The sequence below is a fragment of the Lepidothrix coronata genome, unplaced genomic scaffold (assembly GCF_001604755.1).
Source record: "Lepidothrix coronata isolate B3197 unplaced genomic scaffold, Lepidothrix_coronata-1.0 Scaffold164, whole genome shotgun sequence".
Taxonomy (NCBI): domain Eukaryota; kingdom Metazoa; phylum Chordata; class Aves; order Passeriformes; family Pipridae; genus Lepidothrix; species Lepidothrix coronata.
Window position 1 is genome coordinate 1748846 of NW_016690344.1, and position 18970 is coordinate 1767815.

Below are 18970 nucleotides of genomic sequence, written 5' to 3' on the forward strand. Positions count from 1 at the left end.
CAGTGTGGTAGCACTGGAATTGGATGAGTGTTGATGTGGGTCCCCTTAAATAGCAGCACAGAAGAGCCCTTCTTCCTCCTGTTGCTTGCTGCAACTTCTTTTTATGCTGGTGCTTATTGTACCATAGGGAACATCCCTGTAAAACTTAACAGTTTTAACATGAGCAATCTGAGTTGTGATCGATGGCCAAAAAAGGTGCTATAATACAGGCATATCTCCTCCCCACCTCCCTGCTTTTTTTTTCTCCTTTATCCTCAAAGTATGCTGTGCCTGTCATGGTATTTTGGGATTGTTTCTGTATAAAAAAACATAAAATAATAGCAGTAAGCTCTGTCACAAACCTTTTTGTGCTTTTTATGTGACATGTTATTCTGTTCCCTCAATCAGATGATGAGCAAAAACGAACTGTAAAAAAATTGATCTATGCTGCAAAGGTATGTGATTTTCAGAAACTTGTGAATGTAAGGGGGGAAGCTAGAGGGAATATATGCAATTATTATGGTAATATCAGTATTGTAGTTCAGCATCGTTTAATGTTTAATTAGATATTTTTGCATGCAAACAGTTTCTGGTAATCTTAAAATACTCTTTTTTTAAAATTTTGATTGTAGTTAAATGCTTGTTTAAAAACCGTGGAAGGAGAAAGAGATCAAATGTATTCAAAACTGTCCGATGAAAATAAAGCTAAAGAAGAACTTACAGGTAATTAAATGTTGTTTTACCTTTAAGATTAATAAGATGCTGCCTTTGTAAAATGGTGTTACTGGCTGTATTACTTCCAGTAAAAACTGAATTAAGTTTGCATTAATAACTACTTGATTTTTAAAATTCCTGTTTAAGCTGCTTAGCTATTTTAAATATGTGATTTTAAAGGTAAAGCAACTGAAGTTGCAAATTTTGTTGTACTGTGTTGGAATATTTTGTAGCTATTAAGTTATAGAATTTTAAAATATATGGGCAAAGAGATGTTAATAAATATATAATACCTCCTTTACGTAATTTCTGGACATGAAACAATGGAGTTGTAATCTAAATTTTAAAACCATCTATTAAAATGGTAGCTTAATTGTAGTTAGTTTGTAATGGGTGCAAGCTCAATACTTCTTAAAATTACAAAATAGTGCATTTGGAGAATTAAACTTAAAAGCATCTTGCTCTGTTTTTTTCCTTCATTGTTTAGGACATACTGAATTAAGCCTTATGAAATGAAAACACTGCCACTCTAGTTCAAATTAAAACCTGTAATTAGCTATTGCTTTCATAATCATATCCAGCAGAGTGGCCATCACATTTGAATGTACTGCACTTCGTTATTTGGGTGATGAAATGCTCTGTAAGACTGTATTTTCCAGTTTCTGATAGTCCTTAAAACGTGCTCCTTGTGCTAGTGTGTTTTCTAAATTGATTGTAGCTCTGTCCCTGTGCTGGTTTAAAGGTAAACCGGCAGGGGAAATGAACCCAACTCAAAAGAGAGATTATAAGTCAGAATAACAATTTAATAAAATAATACAATAAATATGATTATACAGACAAACAATTGGTTTTAACCCACAAAACCCAAATGTATAACCCAGCACCCTGGGGCATGAACAGAGTGGTGTTCGTTGGGCCCCTGAGTCCAAAGTAAAAGGAGAGAGAAAAAACCTGTTGGTGAGAGTGCTGTTGCAGTCTGGTCAAGAGTGGTGGTTGCAGTCCGGTCGAGAGTGATGGTTGCAGTCTGGTTGAGAGCGATGAACTGCAGTCTTCCTCTGGATCCCACGAATGGTTAATAAAGTCCCAAGACCCCAAGATTATATATCCTCCAGTTCAGGCAGGAATGCCCAGTACCTCCCTCAGGGCGGGGAGTTCCACAATGGGTGTGAGGACAGGAGCATCCTCCTATCTCGCAGGCCTCTCAACACCCAGTTTATAGCCTGAGGAGTCAGGCTCTATGGGCAGAGGGTGTAAATGGTCTATTGATATCAGTTTCTGGGAAATGGCATGGAAGGCTATAGAATACACAGTTTTGGGTTACACCTGTACAGTGATGAACTGGTCCCAGCTGTCCTAACTAGGACAGTCCCATAAAGATACTCCAACTTACTTGAAGCTTTGTTACATTTCTTGAGAAGAGGTACAGGAATAGTAAATAAGAAAAGAAACATGACTGAATTTAATTTGGAAAGATAAAGAGATTTTGACAAATCTGAGTTAACTCTTCAGGCTTTTCAGGAAGACCTTGTGTGAGTAAATCTGCAAAAGTGTGTGGTGGTACCAATCTTACTTCTTTAGTCAAATAATTACAATAATAAAAGTCCTAAATGAAAATTTATATTGTGAATTACAAAACTGCATTGTTTTCAAAGAAGTTATACAGTTTGGAGCAAAGACTAAATCACACACAGAACTGCACTTTGTGGCAGGTAGAGAATGTAGTTGCTGGTTCCTCATTTTGTATAATACATTGAAATAATATTAAATCAACATAGGATCAAAGGTTTTTACAGACTTTTTGTACACTAAAATATTGCAAAGGTGTTATCCCAATGTAATTATATTTCTCTAAATTTGACAGAACGCATAGAAAACCTTCAAAGTCAACAAGCTTCCTTGCAGTCTGAAAATGAACGTTTTGAAAGTGAAGTTCAAAAGCTTCAGCAGAAACTTAAAGTAATGACTGAGCTTTATCAAGAAAATGAAATGAAACTACACAGGTGCTGCTTCCTCTTTTTATATTCAAAGCTTACTGTTTTATTTGAATGTAACTCTTTGATTTGGAGGACTGAAAATTATTGGATGTTTGAATAGTTTCCCAGAATTTTCTGAGTTGTGAAGACACAGTTTGTCGCACCTTCATGTACATTTGTGATCACAGTAATTTTGTAGAAATTGTTTCCAATTGTTTCCAAATAGTGGTGTATCATTTTAGGACTTTCCCAAGCAAGTACAGGAACAAAGAAGTAACAGATTTTTAATCTATGAAATCAGGTTATTAAAGTAGAAAAGCTTGATTTTTTTTTTTAAACTAAATTATTACCTGATGTAATACAACTGTCAAAGCTGCTGAAAGAAAATCAGTAGGTACTTTAACTGTGAGGTATTTTTTTTTTTTTTATATATACAATGCTCTTGCAACAAACGTGGGTAGAGCCCTTCCCAAATCTTCGTTTGCGAAGCCCAGCCATGATGACATATTTTGTATAGTAAAGAGAGCCAGTAATGTTAGAGGAGTGATGATATATGTAAAACTAAGAGTTAAATCCTAGGCAAGCTTTTGTCAGTAAGCAACGTGGAATCCCTGTGAGTCAGGCTTTCCTCACCAAGAAAAACGGAATGTGAGGCCCTGCTATCTGCCTCGCAGTCAGGATGGTATCAGAAGTATGTATAGGTCTAGAAATAAAAGTTGATTAGTCTGGGGCATGTAGTAACCTTCAGAAGTGTGTGTGTGTATTGGGCAGGGTGGGAGCAGGGTGCATCATTTTAGGGCATGATGGTAAAATTATGGTTTTAGTGGCCAGAAATGATTTCTTCAAAGAGAAGATGTAGACTTGAAGGCAGCAAGAGAATCAGTGCAAGACTAGATCCTGTACTGAGCAGTATGCAGGACCTTTTGAAAGTATTAGTTTCAGTAATCTGCTCTGTAGTATATATATTTGTGTAGATATTTAGCATCTTTGTAGATGCAACAAATCCTAGAAATCCACTACATTAACATTTGATTTTTAAAAAAGTGCAGGGAGGGAGTGGGAAGGAACCTATCAGAAAGAACATATGATGAGCAGTCAGAAAGAAAATATGTTTGCAGACTGTGTGGATGACATTTAAAAATACCTCAGTAAAGCTCAGAAAATGTACACTGCTTACCAAAGAATTTTAGAAAAGCCAAAAAGGACTAGGGAGAAGCTTGTGTGGTGAAATAGCAGCACAAAAGAGGCTATTAGCGTGAAAAACTCATCTTTTAAAAAACTCCCTCTGTTCAAAGAGGGGAAATAGAAAAGTAGGAAATGACAACTGACTAGAAAACAAGTTTAAATCATGTTCACAAGATGCATGATTTTGACAGCTTGACTGCTAAGAATGGTGTTTATGGGAAAATGACCATTTTATCCATTCAGGGCTATGTGCACCAGTAGCATCTGTGTGTTCTGCCGAATGACCTTGTGCATCATCTGTGGCCTGGCGTGTGGGTTTTCTCTCCTGTAGTGCCCAATAAGGCATAAAAAAAGAGGGACCTGGAAAGACTTTTTTTTTTTTTTTAACAGCTAGTAACAATCTTTTTTTTTTCTCCAGAAAATTATTTTTAAAAAGGACCAGAACAAATCGCTGACCGTTAGTGTAGTTTGGGGTTTAGTTTGTTTGGTTTGATTTGAGGCTGCTTTCAAAATTGTTGACTTGAAACAAAATTAACCATAGGTTTTGAATTTTTTTTAAAGGAAGCTGACAGTAGAAGAGAGGGAGCGTTTACAGAAGGAAGAAAAGCTGTCTAAAGTAGATGAAAAAATTAATCATGCTGCTGAAGAACTAAACAGCTACAGGTAATTGCAGATTTTACTTGCTGTAATCACTTGTTCCAAAGTGAAGCAAGTGCAATAGAGAATTAATAAAAACACCAGCACAAGTAGATGTTCTTGTTCTAGTTATTATTCTAGTTTCTTTGTGTGTGTGTGGGGGGGGGTGCATTACATGCTAGTTTGTGTGTAATAATACAGACTAAGGGTGTTTTTACTTTGTTCGAACATTGGGTGTTGAAGATTACTAGCAACTTCTCTTCCATTAGAATGCTAATTGTATGGATATGTTAGCTTTAATGCTATAATAGAAGTGGGTCTCTAATTGCCTTTACTGAACAGAGATAAAAATTTTAATTTAAGAGAATGCTGTGAAATAAATGTAATGTTTAGTTTTCATATAGAGCTAGCATTTATTCTGTATAGTTATTGTATTCTATGTTGGTATCTCAAAGCTTGTCAAATAGTTCTCTTAGAAATTCTTTACTAAAATAGTGTGATGGGGGAATATTTCCTGTAGGTTTTTTTTTAACTGGTTTGCTCTGTTTTGTGTTACACCAACTGTGTATCTCTGGTTTCTTGCTGCATTTTCTCAAACTATGGCATAATGTTTCAATATGTAATGTATATTTGCCATCTTACTTCAATGTTTTTGGGAGTATTAGCTCTTAACTGAACAATAGTGATCAACAACACTTCCTGAAGAGTTAATTAGATTAATTCTTCCTCTAGAATGTAAAGTGCTTGTAGACATTCTTCAGTATTCATACGGGAAGACAGAATTCACCCTTCTTGATTTACTCAGAGCATGAACTTTTTAAGCATCTTAATTTTAAAGGGAATACTAATATTGGAAATGGATTATAACTAAGCAATGCATGTGTCTTTGGCCCACCTCCTGAGAGAGTGTAGAACCTAGAGAGGCTGTGCACAGGGTAGCTGGCAGCAAAGGTGGCATCATCCTGACAGAGGTCTTGAAATAACGTCAGTGCAAGTGACTGCCCCTCAGGACTGGCTGTGGTAGTCTGTGACAGCCTGGTGCTCCAGCAACACTGTTACCTGTGCTGAGCTGGAGAGGAGGCTGTTAGGCTGGAAGGATATCCTTTATATTGGAAACATTGCAAACCACTGAAAAGTTACGAGATGTTGGGGTTTTTGGTTCTGTTCTTTTGTTTACATTCCTGTTTACACTAATCTAGGGCCTAGAATTTCTGCTGCTGCTATAATTTTTGTGTATCTGATGGCCGTAAGTGACAGTCCTGTCTTTTGGATAAAAAAATGTTAAATTATACCTTGTGACTTCCATTGTGTTTAGTGTATTTAAAGGTACTTTCCACCACATTTTATCACAATGTCATAAATCCTCATTTTGTTACAGAGAGAGAGCAAAGGATCTTGAAGAAGAGCTAGAAAGAACCATTCGCTCTTATGAGAATCAGGTATGTGCTTTGTGTTACCATCTGTGCCAAGTAGGAAGGATGTTATTGCAACTGAAATACCACTTGTCGTTAGGTTGTGATATTGTATTTGGCTTGGCTTTGTTGGGTGTTTATTTTTGCCTCTCTCTCCCTCTTCTTAATGTCATCTGGTTTTAACTGACACGATTTCATAGCAGAGATCACCAGATAACTTTATTAAAAAGTTAATTTTGAAGTTTAGGTGTCTCATTGTAAATTATCCACACATTTATTAATAAGAGCATATAATTTTAAATTTTCCTTTTTAGATGAATAATGAATCTCTCTTTCACAGATTACTTCTCATGAGAAAAAAGCTCATGATAATTGGGTAAGTTCCAAATACTGAATTTTCTGAACTTTGTGCATCTTCATTTTTCATTGTTTGAATAGCTTTCTTTATCACTTCTTTTGTTTCTTACTGAAAACATAATCAAATTATCTCTAACTTATCACTTTTAAATGTATGGATTTTTTGCAGAAATACTGAAAACCTAATCAAATTATCTCTAACTTATCACTTTTAAACGTATGGATTTTTTGCAGAAATACGCAAAAGCGTGTTAAAAATACTTCTGTTATATAAAATAGTTGGAATAATTGTCGGATACCTATGAACACAGTAGAATGATAATCTGGTATTATTTGTTATAGCAATAAATCTGCTGGAAGAACATGACACCATATAACAAATGCGTGACATTTTGCTAATAATAAAAGCTTTTGGCCTTGTTTCAATGCCATTTTGATATTTTCCCTGGATGTACTTCACTTCTTTTATCTACTAATAGGATACGTTACGTCCTATGAGTACAGTATGTTCCACTGACAGCTTCCTAAGAGTGCTTCTACACAATCCATTTTTACCTTTTTTTTTCCAAACAGGAAACTTTAAAATATCTCCTGACTAATAATGAATTCTTCAGTTTCACAGAATGGTCTCTGTAAGATAAAATCCTCGTAAAAGCTATAGTGCTTTGTGGTCATAATCCTAGAGTTTTTAACTATCTGTTTTTAAAATAAAACTTTCTTACACAGAATTTGAGACTTTAAATCTTCTGTAGGCTTCAAAGCAGCTACAGCCAAAGAATTTAATTTCTGAAGTTTTAAGAACCTGCAGAAAAGCCTTATCATTCTTCAAAAATTTGGGTTGTAGAGCTGCTAATGTCATTTGCTGATGAACATGAGGCTCCATACATGAGTCATGTCTTGTGAAAGTACAGTCCATGCACTTCACATAGAATGTCTTGTATCTAGGAACTGTCATGTTTATGAAGCATTTAATCAATAAATAGCAGCATCTAAGCATCTGATTTTTGTCATTCCCCAAAGCTGACAGCCCGAGCAGCTGAAAGACATCTTAATGATATAAAAAAAGAAAATGCACATAACAGACAAAAGTAAGTACAGTCTTGATCTACTTCTAAAGAAATGCAATTTGGCATGTGAGCATGTTTTGGATTTATGTAATTTCATGTTTTCTAGATCTGTGTTAATGAATTGTGGCCCAAACAGGGCACAGAAATCACAGTGTTCCATTCAAGTTCTGAAAGAAAGGGAGTCATTTGAGCTTTCCTGTGATTATGACATGCAAGAAATTAAGAATTTAGGAACTATGTGAAGTATTGAAATATTTCATGAAAGAAGCAGAATGTAGTAGTAGAACACAAATGTTTTGGAGGTTTATTTTTTGTTTCACAGAAGTAAGTATCAACTAGATGTCAGGGTTATCTAATGATTTTACAGCTTATCTCAGAAGTTAATACTGAGCTAACGGATCAAGTGATGGTAGTTGAGAGGAACCTTTAGGTATGAAGTTAACTAATACTTGGAATGCATAACTAATACTAGGAAAGTGACATCTAACATGTCACTTCAACTTCTGAATTACATTTTAAATACAGCAGCATAGAGAAATACTTTCAAGCATTTTTAAGTTCAGAGTTCTGTGACATCCTTTGTCTTTTTTCTTTTTATTTAGGGAATAAAATACTTTGCTTCATTAACCAGTGAACTAGAAAGCCTAGCAGTAAACAGTGTAGTCTGCTAACACTTTTGCACTTCTTGTTCATTTACTACTTATTTGTTGTTTATTTGCAGATTAACTGAAGCAGAATTTAAACTTGAACTTTTAGAAAAAGATCCTTATGCTCTTGATGTTCCAGTTAGACCATTTGTCAGAGGTACAGTATTGAATTGTAAAATAGAGCCTAATTGTTTTTTTTGTTTACAGTTTTGTTTCCCAAGACCCCACATGTGTAATTGTTTGAAAACTATCTTGGCCATGTGTATGTACAAATACCAGTCATTTTAAATATAACTGGGTCCGAAGTGACTCTAGGTCATGTCAAGTATTTTGTAGAAACTAAGAGCATTTGTAGTATTGATGAGAGTAGACTTGGGAATATGTTACACATGGTAATTAGAGCACAGTTTTCATTTCACTTACACAATTTTTAGTTTTTAACTTCACCTGAGAAGTTATTTATACAGTTTGCTAAACTAAGTATTGTGAACTTGAGTATTTTGTTTTAACTGTTCCAGAGCATTCCCCATATGGACCCTCACCAATGGGCCGGCCTTCATCTGAAACAAGAGCTTTTCTTTCCCCTCCAACTTTATTGGAGGGTCCTTTAAGGCTTTCACCTATGCTTCCAGGTGGAGGAGGAGGAAGAGGTACAATTCTTAAACTTGAAAATTTATCTATTCTGGATTTCTCTCTCCTCTCCTATAAACCTGTCACACCTTTTCCTCTTGCTGGTGACAAAAAGCATTAAAATAGCCAACTCAACATAAACAGTTAATTGGACAAACTCTTCCTGTTTTTCAACTTGCTTCTAAAGCTGTTTAATATGTAACAGTACAGTAGAAAATCTAGTTGTTACTGGTAGGCTGGTCAGGGGATTCAGTTTAGAAGCATAAATTAAGAAAAGTGAAAAGCCAAATTTAATCAGTCCTTTTTAATTTCTTGGACAAATGGTGTTCTGCTGAAATAACCATGATTTTAAAGTAAACAAGAGTCAGTTAATTTTCTGAAGAAGGAATACTGCCACTTCCATCTCACTGGTCTACAGTCACGGAGAGACTGTTGTCAAAAACATGAGGCAGTTTTATTGGGGGTAGTGATACTAGAAAGTTACTGATTCAGTAAATTGTTTCCCTTCCTTTTGTTCTAAATTTGAGGCAGTCATCATACATGGAGAGCATTTCTTCCCTAGTGGTAAAAGAGACCAGGAAGGCCTTGTGTAAGCAGTACAATTCAGAGATTGAGGAGTAGGTGAAAGCAAGCTGAGGTGTCATGGGTTGTAAGGGAAGAAAAACATCCATATTTTTGATGTTGATAGATACTGTAGATAAATGCCAGAGTGGAGTTCAGCATCTGTTACAGGTAATAAAGAAGCTGCTATTTAATTTGCTACTACCATTACACCCATTGAAGCCTGTACTTAATTAATGGAAAATATGTCCAAATATCTCTTCTATAAGGATTTCATTGATTAATACTGATTTTTAAAAGGCTAGAACGGACTGTTTATTTACTTTAATTCTTTGTAAAAAGCATGTCCAAGTGCATATAAAAGTTGATTCATTTCCTAAATCAGAAAAGCTTGAATGTTCAACTGTACCTATACCACACACAAGCAAAATTATACTTGACAATGTATTTCTATAGAGCCAGAAATGAAACTGAGCTGTCCAATGTATCTTTAAATTGTGGCTCAGCTGTTGTTGGTGATGAAGAGTGAATACTGGGTTTCAGGATGCAGCAAGGAAAGAGACCATGCAAAGGCCTAACTGCTGCCCAGTTCACCATGGAGCACTGATGTAACTTAGTTTAAACAAATGATGTCTTTAATGCCAGCTACAGAGCAATTGTAGTACTCATCTCACGGTGCGCAAGACACACAATGGCTTCAAATTTTAGGTTGAATTTTAGCGTGGAGAATTAGAGGATAATACCAGAATTCAGTATTTATGTCATTTTTTAGACCTGGTCTATTTTAAAGGAAGCTTGCAATTTAAAATCACTCATTTTTACAGTTTTTAGTGCACTTAGTTATGTGTTGACCTGCTCTTATATTTTTTGTTTGTTTGTTTGTTTCTCCTTGAATGAAGAATTAGAAAGAACCAGAAGAGTGTTGAATGTAATGTGGGTATTTTACAATACTGGTATTAACTCTTGATGTGCAAAATTTTAGTTTGATAAGCAGCAGGTTCTTATCACTGAGAAGAAGATTAATCATGAGGGTACTAGTTTCTGATTTGAATGAACCAAAACTTGTAAAATTACTAGTTTTTTAGAAAGCATTGCAGGTCCTCTAGATTGTGCTCTTCCTGGACTCAGACTTTTCCACTGCAAACTTCTAAATGCTTCTAGTAGACATAACTGATCATCAGCAAACAGCTGGAGTGTCCTGTGGAGCCATGCGCCTCTCATATCTTGACAGTGTTGGCATTTCATGATTTATTTTACTATTTTCAGACTTAATGAAGAAAGCCATAATAGAGGATTTAAAATACCTGGATAAATAACTGTCTGATTACTTTGATTAGGATCCAGAGGACCATCTGCTATGTATGAAGCTGGTAGCGAAAGAGGAGAGCTGATTTCTGACAGATTAACTGATCCCCACAGACCACCATCAGATACTGGATCCCTGTCTCCTCCTTGGGAGAGAGAACGAAGGATAATTCTGCCTCCACCAGGTATAAAACTCTGCTTAGCTACTGTATCCATGGAAAAATGGAGATATATATATATATATTGCAATTTATATTTAAGTATATTTTGCTTAAAAATATTAAATGTTTTCTTGGACCTGCACATGCAACTGCACTGGAAGGGGTTTTTAACAGTATTTTTCTTCTGCTTCTTGAACGGTGAGGTTCACTTGCACTTCTCCTGTGCTAATATATATTGGTGTTAGCAGGGTACAATCAGCTGTTTGGTTTCATCATTTCACTGGGAGTTTGTTTAGTGCATCCCTCTCTGGGATGGATAGTTAATAAGAGATCTGAGAAGTAAAAAGTTTTAATTTATTTTAATAAATAAATAAAAACTAGCTAATGTTGAAAAATACCATTTTTCAAAAAAAAATTTATATTAATAGTACAGGAATACCATGGTGCAATCGTCCTGTCTGGCACATATTTTCCTGTTATACTGTCTCTTTGATGATTAACAGCAACAAAATCAGTCTTCACTCTCACTTCTTCAGCTAAACATCTGTATTGCACTTTACCACCCAGGGGAGGCAGAGACGAGTCAAAGAGAATTCTACTGATATTTCTCAAAAACTTGGGGGGGATGGACATCCTTCCTGTATACTTGTAATAAAGAAGGAAAAATGTTACAAGTTTAGAAAAAATAAAAATTTAGGTAACATACACAGATTAAAGTACCTCAATTATTGGATGCAGCAAGCAATATTGTAGTTGCTACACACCTGTGTGAAAGCCTGATGATAAAACTCAAAAGTCTGCTCAGGGTGCAGTTTCTCATTTGCCAGATCTGATCTGTTGACAGGATACTGCAGAGAGGTAATCTTGTTTCCTTGACCTGTGCTGTGTTTTTAGCCCATCTTTGCCCTTGGATCTCACTGATACAGTTTGTCTTGTAGCTGCATGATTGATTGATGCCAGCAAATTGGTGGAAATACAGCACAACAAAACATAATGGAAAACAGCATTCTTACCGAAGAATGGCTTACAACATAGAGTATCTTATTTTGTCTTTGATCTTTTTTGCTATGCTGAACCTTTGTTTCAAGGGCTCGCTGTTTATAATCGTAACTTTCAAAATTCTGCTGTATGTTAAACCAAAAATCAACAAACTTTCTCTTTTGCAGGTCCTGAGAAACATAAGCTATTGTACATACTTAGTGGGATTCCTGTTTGAGTTATTTAAGATTTGTTTCCTCACCCTGATTAATAGATGCAAGAGAATCTTGCTGGTCTAAAGTTGTATGGAATGGGAGAAATAAATCTTCACTGACTTGTTCTGTGGTTTCTTCAATGATAGGTGAGCCTTACGCTGACCCAGTTCTTCCTCCTCGAAGACAAGAAAGATTTTTCCCTAATCCTCCAAATACTGGAAGACTTTCTGGACCAGCAGAACTACGAACTTACAATATGCAGTCTTTTGATAAAACAGGTGGGAATTGCTTCCATGGTACTATCAAACAGAGAATCTCAGTGTAAGCTGACTATGTGTGGTAAGCCATGGCAAGAGGAAGCTTTATAGTTACCACAGACCTGCCGTTCCCTTGTGTAAAAACATTGTAGCACCTGCTAATCTCGATGCAGTCTTTCCCTATTGCGAATAGCCCTCCCTGCTGTCAGGTGGATGGGATTCCGTGAATGGTAGTCATGAGGTATTTTTTTGGTCCACGTTCACTGTTCTGTATGTTAACCACTCGGGATTGGCTTTGAGTCTGTTTTGGCTCCTCCTGTGAGGCTCACCACAGCGTTGAAATATCACCAACCTGTACTTGCATTTCCATGCCAGATTTGGTAACGTTAGATAGAGTTAGAATCACTAAGAGTGAAAGAAAACCAGCAAACTTTTCAAGTATCCACTGGCTTGGCGCATGGAAGTAGAAGGTCCTGAGGCCTCTTCCTTCAAACTGGTGACCATACTGGCAGCTTTTTGTAGTTCACAGTGCAGTTGCCTCCAACTTAATCACACCTTTCACTGGCCCAAGTACCACTAGTTTTGAATTTCCCAGTTACTTACATTCTAGTTCATGACACTTAGCAACTGCCAGAAGCTCAGAGGCAAAGTTTTGGTGACTGAAACAGTTTAAGAGCTTAAAACTTATTAAGCAGTTTTTGTCCTTATGTAACGCCTGGTAAGTCACATGTGTTTGATTTGTCAGCAAGGTGAAGCCATTAAACTCGCAACAGAAACTTCACCACCCAGTACTCAGTTACTGATATGATTAGTAGTCAGGTACCATCCTTGTTGCAATGTTTCTGGCAATAGGAGAGAGAACCTTTGTTACTTGGTGTCATAATGTGAGAACTGGGAATGCTGAACTTAGTTTCAGGTTGTAGGTTCGGGAGTTACAGTGAATTTTTCTCTACTGGAAGACAATTGTGTCCCTGTACAGTTACTCAACTTCCCTCTTTCCCAAGCCTCCCATGTGTTTCACTTCTGCTTTCTAATACTTTGTGTTCCACTGAGGTCTTTCTTCTAGTACTTGGATGCTGACTGAAGGACAAGAGAGGTGCACTGTCTTTGCACTTACTTATTGCATCCATTTTTATCCCTTTCTTCAGTCGCTGCCAAGCAACAATTAATTAATTTTTTTAAATGATGTATTCAGTTCTTGGACAAAACCTCCTTAATGGAAACAGGGGTTTGGATAACTTTGCTGCCAGCATTTAACAGGTCATTAAGCATGTGTAAATGTTGCTTTTTAAAAACATAAAATTTCACTAGACTTGGGTATTCGTTAAAAGAAAAAAAAAAGAAAAACCTCTTCAATTAAACAACCAAACGAACAAAAACCAGCCCATCCAGCACATAACATCTGACTTTGGAACAGCAATGTGTCTCACAGTACTGAAATCCAGGCTCCAACTCTAAAGAGAAAATGAGTTACTCTTAGTTAGGAAGATTATTAAATGTTGTTTAAAGTGAACAAAATAATATGCATTTTCCTAAGCTGGGGTGGTAAACTGTATAAAAGCTTTCCACTTGAGGAGGTACCTGAAGCAGGAAACTTCTTGTCAGAAAAGAGAGTTAAAGGTTGACAGTTTGTGAGCAACTTCACAAGGACTTAAAATGGAAAGTGTTATGGAACCTAAGTATCAAGGCACGACTGTTCTCTCTGTGACATAAGGAGCTGAAATGTTTCATATGGTTAAGTAACAATATCATCAACAAAGGCAGGGCCTGCTTAAAATGACAAGTAATTTAGATTTTTTTTAAAAGAGCTATCTGTTCATTGAGAAAAGAGCTTTGTTTGCTTTCAAGGAGTAGAAATACAATATGTACATGAAAATTCTGTCACTAGTTAAAAGTATTGTTTTGGTCTCGTGTTTTTTAGTATAATTACCTTTGTTCAAGCCAAACTGTAACAAAAGCAATATTTTTCAAATCTTACGTTTGGGGGGTTGTTTGGTTGGGGTTTTTTGGGGGTTGGTTGGTTGTTAAAGAAAGTGCATGTAATGTATATATTTAGTATATTTATATCCAGTCAGATTCTACTCTCTGACAATTCCCTTTAATAATTTTCTCCAGTTATTACTGAAAATAGTTGTTCTCAGGGAAGTATAAAAGTAAAAACACTGAAGTTCATATTTATCTTTTAAGTTATAAAGTGAATACAGCAAATGAGAGGATGATTATTATTATCATTTTTGAATGCTCATCCAAAACTGATGTTCTGAAAGTCTCCTTGATATTTGGCAGCCAAGGAGAGAATTTGTTTTTGTCAGACTTTAATAGGATTGGTGTCGAGCTCTATGCCAAGAGCATGTCATAGTGCAGCCATTCCCAGAGTGGACCTTACCACAGAAATAATTTATTAGTAGGAGAGAGGGGGAAGTGGAACTGCTACAGTAATGTTAAGATGCACTGCCAGGAAAAGGCACTTGTTACTTCTTATTTGGACACAAGAAACTTTGGTAAAAGCTACAACTTGTACATAAGTTGGAGAAAATAGTCAGGCAAACTTTGGTGTTCCTCAGTTGTTTTTCAGTCTGCCTGCAGAGCAGTTGCTTGGTACAGCAGTTTGTTGTTATTGTTGCCTATATATCCTGATTTCAGAAAAAAAGTACTGAATTCAGTGGTGGAGAGAAAGACAGCACTGAATAACTTAAATTTAACTTTCGTATACAGACGGACAGACATCTTCAGAACATAGTCCACGAACAGAACCAAGCGGAGATGGGATGAAGGATCATTCTAACCTTAGTGTAAGTAGTGAAAAAGAAGCTTGATTAAAAGAAGCTTTAATTTTCTGCAAGATATTTAGAAACATTTGTCTCTAGTCCGTTGGTCATGTTATGTTGCGCTGTGCAGTCCAAATTATAAAATTATATGTATACTTTTATCAGAACACTTATTGACTTGTGAATTAACTTTGATGTATTACTGATATAATCCCTGTTGAAAATCAATTATAACCCAAAAGATGAAACTGGTCAAGCTGATGGTCACTGCACATAGATACCCTCGCTCAGGATTATGCTGCAGCTAAGGCAGAGTTGGAACTAGCTCTTAGCTAGTGCCACAGCCTACATGACAGCGGGCCTGTGATTGTTTTGTCGTCTCCTTCCTGGTACCTCTGTCTCTTCAGAGTGTAACACATGACTTCTATCTAGGTAGGCCTAGCTGAGCAGGAAGATGTGGGGCAAGAGGAGCAACTCTGTGTTTACTGAGGGGGTTGGAAACATTCCCTTTCCCTCAGCTAACTTCCCTGGTTTCACTGTGTTGCAGAACTCGGTCCCTGATCAGCCACTGGTACCTGAAAGTGAAGCTGTCAGTTCAGGGTTTGTACCCCCACCTTTCCCTCCAGTCAGACCTCCATTGATGCCTGTGGATCCTAGAGCACCACCAGTACCTTTCATGAGACGAGGACCTCCTTTTCCTCCCCCTCCTCCTGCTGGCATGTATGGACCACGGGAATGTTTTCCAGTACGAGACTTCGGGCTTCCGCGCCCTCCACTGCCAAGTACGTGGCTTTTGCCAGCATTTACTCCAAGTTGGTGAACATGTACATCTTTATTTGGATATACTACTTTTTAATTCAGCTAACAGGGAACATCTTTTCTGATTAAGGTTCATGGTGGTGTATACTTCCTTTTCCACAACAGGTTATCTTGATTTTTTACAAATACTAGCTTTGGCTGAAAAATACACCCGCACATCCTGTTCAGCATTTAAAGGATTCTTTTTTTGGTGTAGGAAAAGAAGTAGCTGGTTACCTTAATCCTTTTCTTCTTAAGAAGTTGCATCATCTATAAATCTTGAAGTTTTGTCCTCTGACTCTGAGGTGTGCTAGTGTCCATGCAAAGGGAAAAACAACTGTTTTTCCTTAGCATTTGCATTAGTGGAGCAAGATGCATCAGATGGCAGCATTTCCTTCTGCCTCCTGCTGTTCTCCAAGCAATCTGTGAAGAACTAAGCCATTTATCATCCAAATACCTGTAAAGTGTGGCAGGCAAGGGCTGCTACGGACTGAAGGGGATGCTGGCAGGAGCAGCCCATTAGCAGGCAGTGACCGGCTGCTACTGTGAGTCTCTTGTGGGTAACTACTGAGAAAAGTGATTGTTTTGTCGTCTCCTTCCTGGTACCTCTGTCTCTTCAGAGTGTAACACATGACTTCTATCTAGGTAGGCCTAGCTGAGCAGGAAGATGTGGGGCAAGAGGAGCAGCTGTGTGTTTACTGTTGTGATTAATATTAACTGGACTACTCTGATTCTTTCACAGTAAGAAATCCATTTCCAATGAGACCTTATCCTCACTATCCACCTCAACGACCTGGATTTTTGCCTCCACCACCTCCTCCTGAAAATAGAGTTGAACCACCTCAGTCAAATCCATCAGCTGTAGACCAACCAGAACCACAGCAGGAGACTTGATGGCCATTTGGGGAATGTGCTGAACCCTTTCTGTGCTCTCCTAATGGCATTTTCCTTATGTTAAGTAACTGTTGTTACTTAGGTATATATAAACTACTTTGCTCAAATTGAAGCTTAACAGAGAAAATTCTCAGGATAGTACCTTGTAAATAAAGAATGAAATAACTATGAATATTGTGAATAAGTGATTTCCACTGTACAATAGTCATTTTAAATTAAGTATTTCTAACTTGAGTAATCTCTTCAGAGGTGTATAAAATTAAATCATGTGAACCATATTGTAAAAGTCCAGCTGCTCTGTCCTTGTTGACCTGTACAGGGAATCTCTCTGCATGCCAAAAGTGGTGCTTGCTGCTTTATGACTAGGATGTGAAAACAAATGGAAACAGTTAATAAAAATCTACAGAAAATGAAAGCAATGTTATTGTTAATGTGGTATGATAGAAGTAGGGGAAGAGGAATCACCATCGTGCTCCACTACAGTCTCTGTTAATGACCTCGTAGGTGATCTTTCAGCTGTCAGAGCTTTACAAAGTGGCAGTTTTCCTACCATGACACTGGCAGGGAAGGGGAAGTAGAAATGCTGAGCAACTCTCCCATCACTCCTCAAAAGCTGGAGTGGGGTAGTGTTTTATTGAACATGTGTACAGGAGGTTTTTATGACCTGGAGGAAGGAGTCATAGCTATGAGATGCTCCAGCACCACCTGACCCTGGCCTTTGAAGATGTGCATCTGCAGCAAACTAAATTAGAGCTGGTGGTTTTTTTTTTACTGTCTCAACACGAATTCAGTTTATTAGGCTTCAAATTTTAACACTAGTGTTTGGGAAGCTGGGCAGGACAAAAGCAGAATTAAAAAAGTACAAGAAGGAAGTGGCAAACTGCAGCATTTGTTTGTGTGCAAACTGCACATAAGTTTGTGTCTATAAAAGCATTTGGTGTGTTATCTCACTCACCCCTTCCTGTGAGGTTCCTGTTTGCAGTGTCCCTTGCAGGAATGGCTGTCACAAGAGGCACAGTGCCTTAGCTGCAGCCAGGGCACAGGCTCTCCAGGGCTGTGCTGGCTCCAGACAGAGCCAAGCTCTGTTTACTGATGACTCTACAATCTAAAAACTTCTGGTAGAAGCTGTGCTGGCTGTTCTGGCAGCTTGAAAACAATGTAAGGACTCAATGCAGTCATTTGCTAAAGGACCCTTTAAGATAAATAAGCAAAATGTTTTTAGCAAGATCCCCCCCCAGCAGCAGTTCAACCACCAGTCCCCATTCTTTGCATGCACACACACAACACACGGTTTCAGCCTTTAATACAAATGCAGCCACCACACCCCATAATTAGAAGTTACCAAAAAACCTCCAGTCTACTTTTTTTGTAATTGCTTCGGTCAAGTCTGCCAAGGGAGCTTTTTCTTTTGCAGCTCAGTACTCCTGCTCCTACCATTACTCCCACCTTGGCTTCTTTCAGCTGCAGAACTCTTCATGGCTCATACCTGCAGTTTCTTTATTCTCCTTTCTCCTTTAGCCCTCAAAGGCATTTAGATTAGCCTTTGTACAATGACAAGTTCTGACAACAGATATTTTAAAGCATCATCCATGTCAAATTAACTCTTTTTGACTATTGCATCACTTTTAGCCAATTAGTTGTTGCTCTAAGTTTGCTTGAAAGACTTCACCAGGATTCTAAAGGGAATTACTGGATTTTACCCTCATCCTTGTTATCAGCCCTAGGAACAACCAGAATTGGCAACTGCAGCCTTACCCCTGCACAGAGAACCAGTGGATAGCACAGTCCTGGGCTGATAACACTACCATAACCCTTTTTTATTGTTTCCCCAACTCACCTGAAGGGCTACAAAAACTCTTTGGGAATGTACCTATGTTTTCTGAGAAAATACAGTATTTTCTCTGTATGGGTTAAATATTTGTTCTAGCTTGTAACCAAGTTAACTCTTTGAAAAAACAATTCTTCCTCCACCAAAACAATCTACTCTGCCCACAATGGTACTGGAAGCTGCAGGCAAAAGAAAAGATAGCTGGACTAAGATAATGCAGGACAAGCATGGATTAGATCATCCTGCAGAGAGAATTTCAGACTTTTTCCCTCCTCCAGTAATAGCCCAAAATTTTATTTGCAAATTTGAAAGCAAGCTCAGGTTTATGAAGGTAGATGGTATCCCATAAGATGTATTTAGGTATGTTTAAGAGAAGGGTCACACAGAAGTGAATGTGGGGAAGTCTCTTTTTCCCCCACCCTCAAGCAACCCAGTTTTAGATGAGGGCTTGTATTCCAAGTTTCTGCAGCTAAATCTAGAATGCAGAAGACTAACCTGACAGTGCCATCTCTTCAGGAAAAAACAACAGAAGTAAAATCCCATTTGGGATTATGCAAGCTCAAAGTAATTTCACAGTTTGTAAGGTCCCACTCCAAAAGCAAATG

The 18970-nt window shown here is 37.4% G+C and overlaps 1 protein-coding gene across 7 annotated transcripts in view; it reads left to right on the forward strand.

Moving 5' to 3' along the window:
- Window positions 1–16952, forward strand: part of LOC108504428 (cTAGE family member 5-like) — a 38007-nt gene extending 21055 nt beyond the window's left edge. For 6 of the 7 annotated variants that reach the window (XM_017829376.1, XM_017829377.1, XM_017829379.1 and 3 more), the window contains 14 exons: window positions 388–434; window positions 612–702; window positions 2555–2693; window positions 4413–4514; window positions 5866–5926; window positions 6240–6275; window positions 7277–7344; window positions 8045–8127; window positions 8489–8620; window positions 10499–10651; window positions 11967–12098; window positions 14793–14869; window positions 15393–15627; window positions 16386–16952. In XM_017829376.1, the coding sequence (XP_017684865.1) occupies window positions 388–434; window positions 612–702; window positions 2555–2693; window positions 4413–4514; window positions 5866–5926; window positions 6240–6275; window positions 7277–7344; window positions 8045–8127; window positions 8489–8620; window positions 10499–10651; window positions 11967–12098; window positions 14793–14869; window positions 15393–15627; window positions 16386–16537 (1508 nt within the window). In that variant the 3' untranslated portion in view covers window positions 16538–16952. The remainder of the gene's footprint in view (window positions 1–387; window positions 435–611; window positions 703–2554; window positions 2694–4412; window positions 4515–5865; window positions 5927–6239; window positions 6276–7276; window positions 7345–8044; window positions 8128–8488; window positions 8621–10498; window positions 10652–11966; window positions 12099–14792; window positions 14870–15392; window positions 15628–16385) is intronic. The other variant, XM_017829378.1, reaches the window with a different exon arrangement.
- The last annotated feature ends 2018 nt before the right edge of the window (window positions 16953–18970 follow it).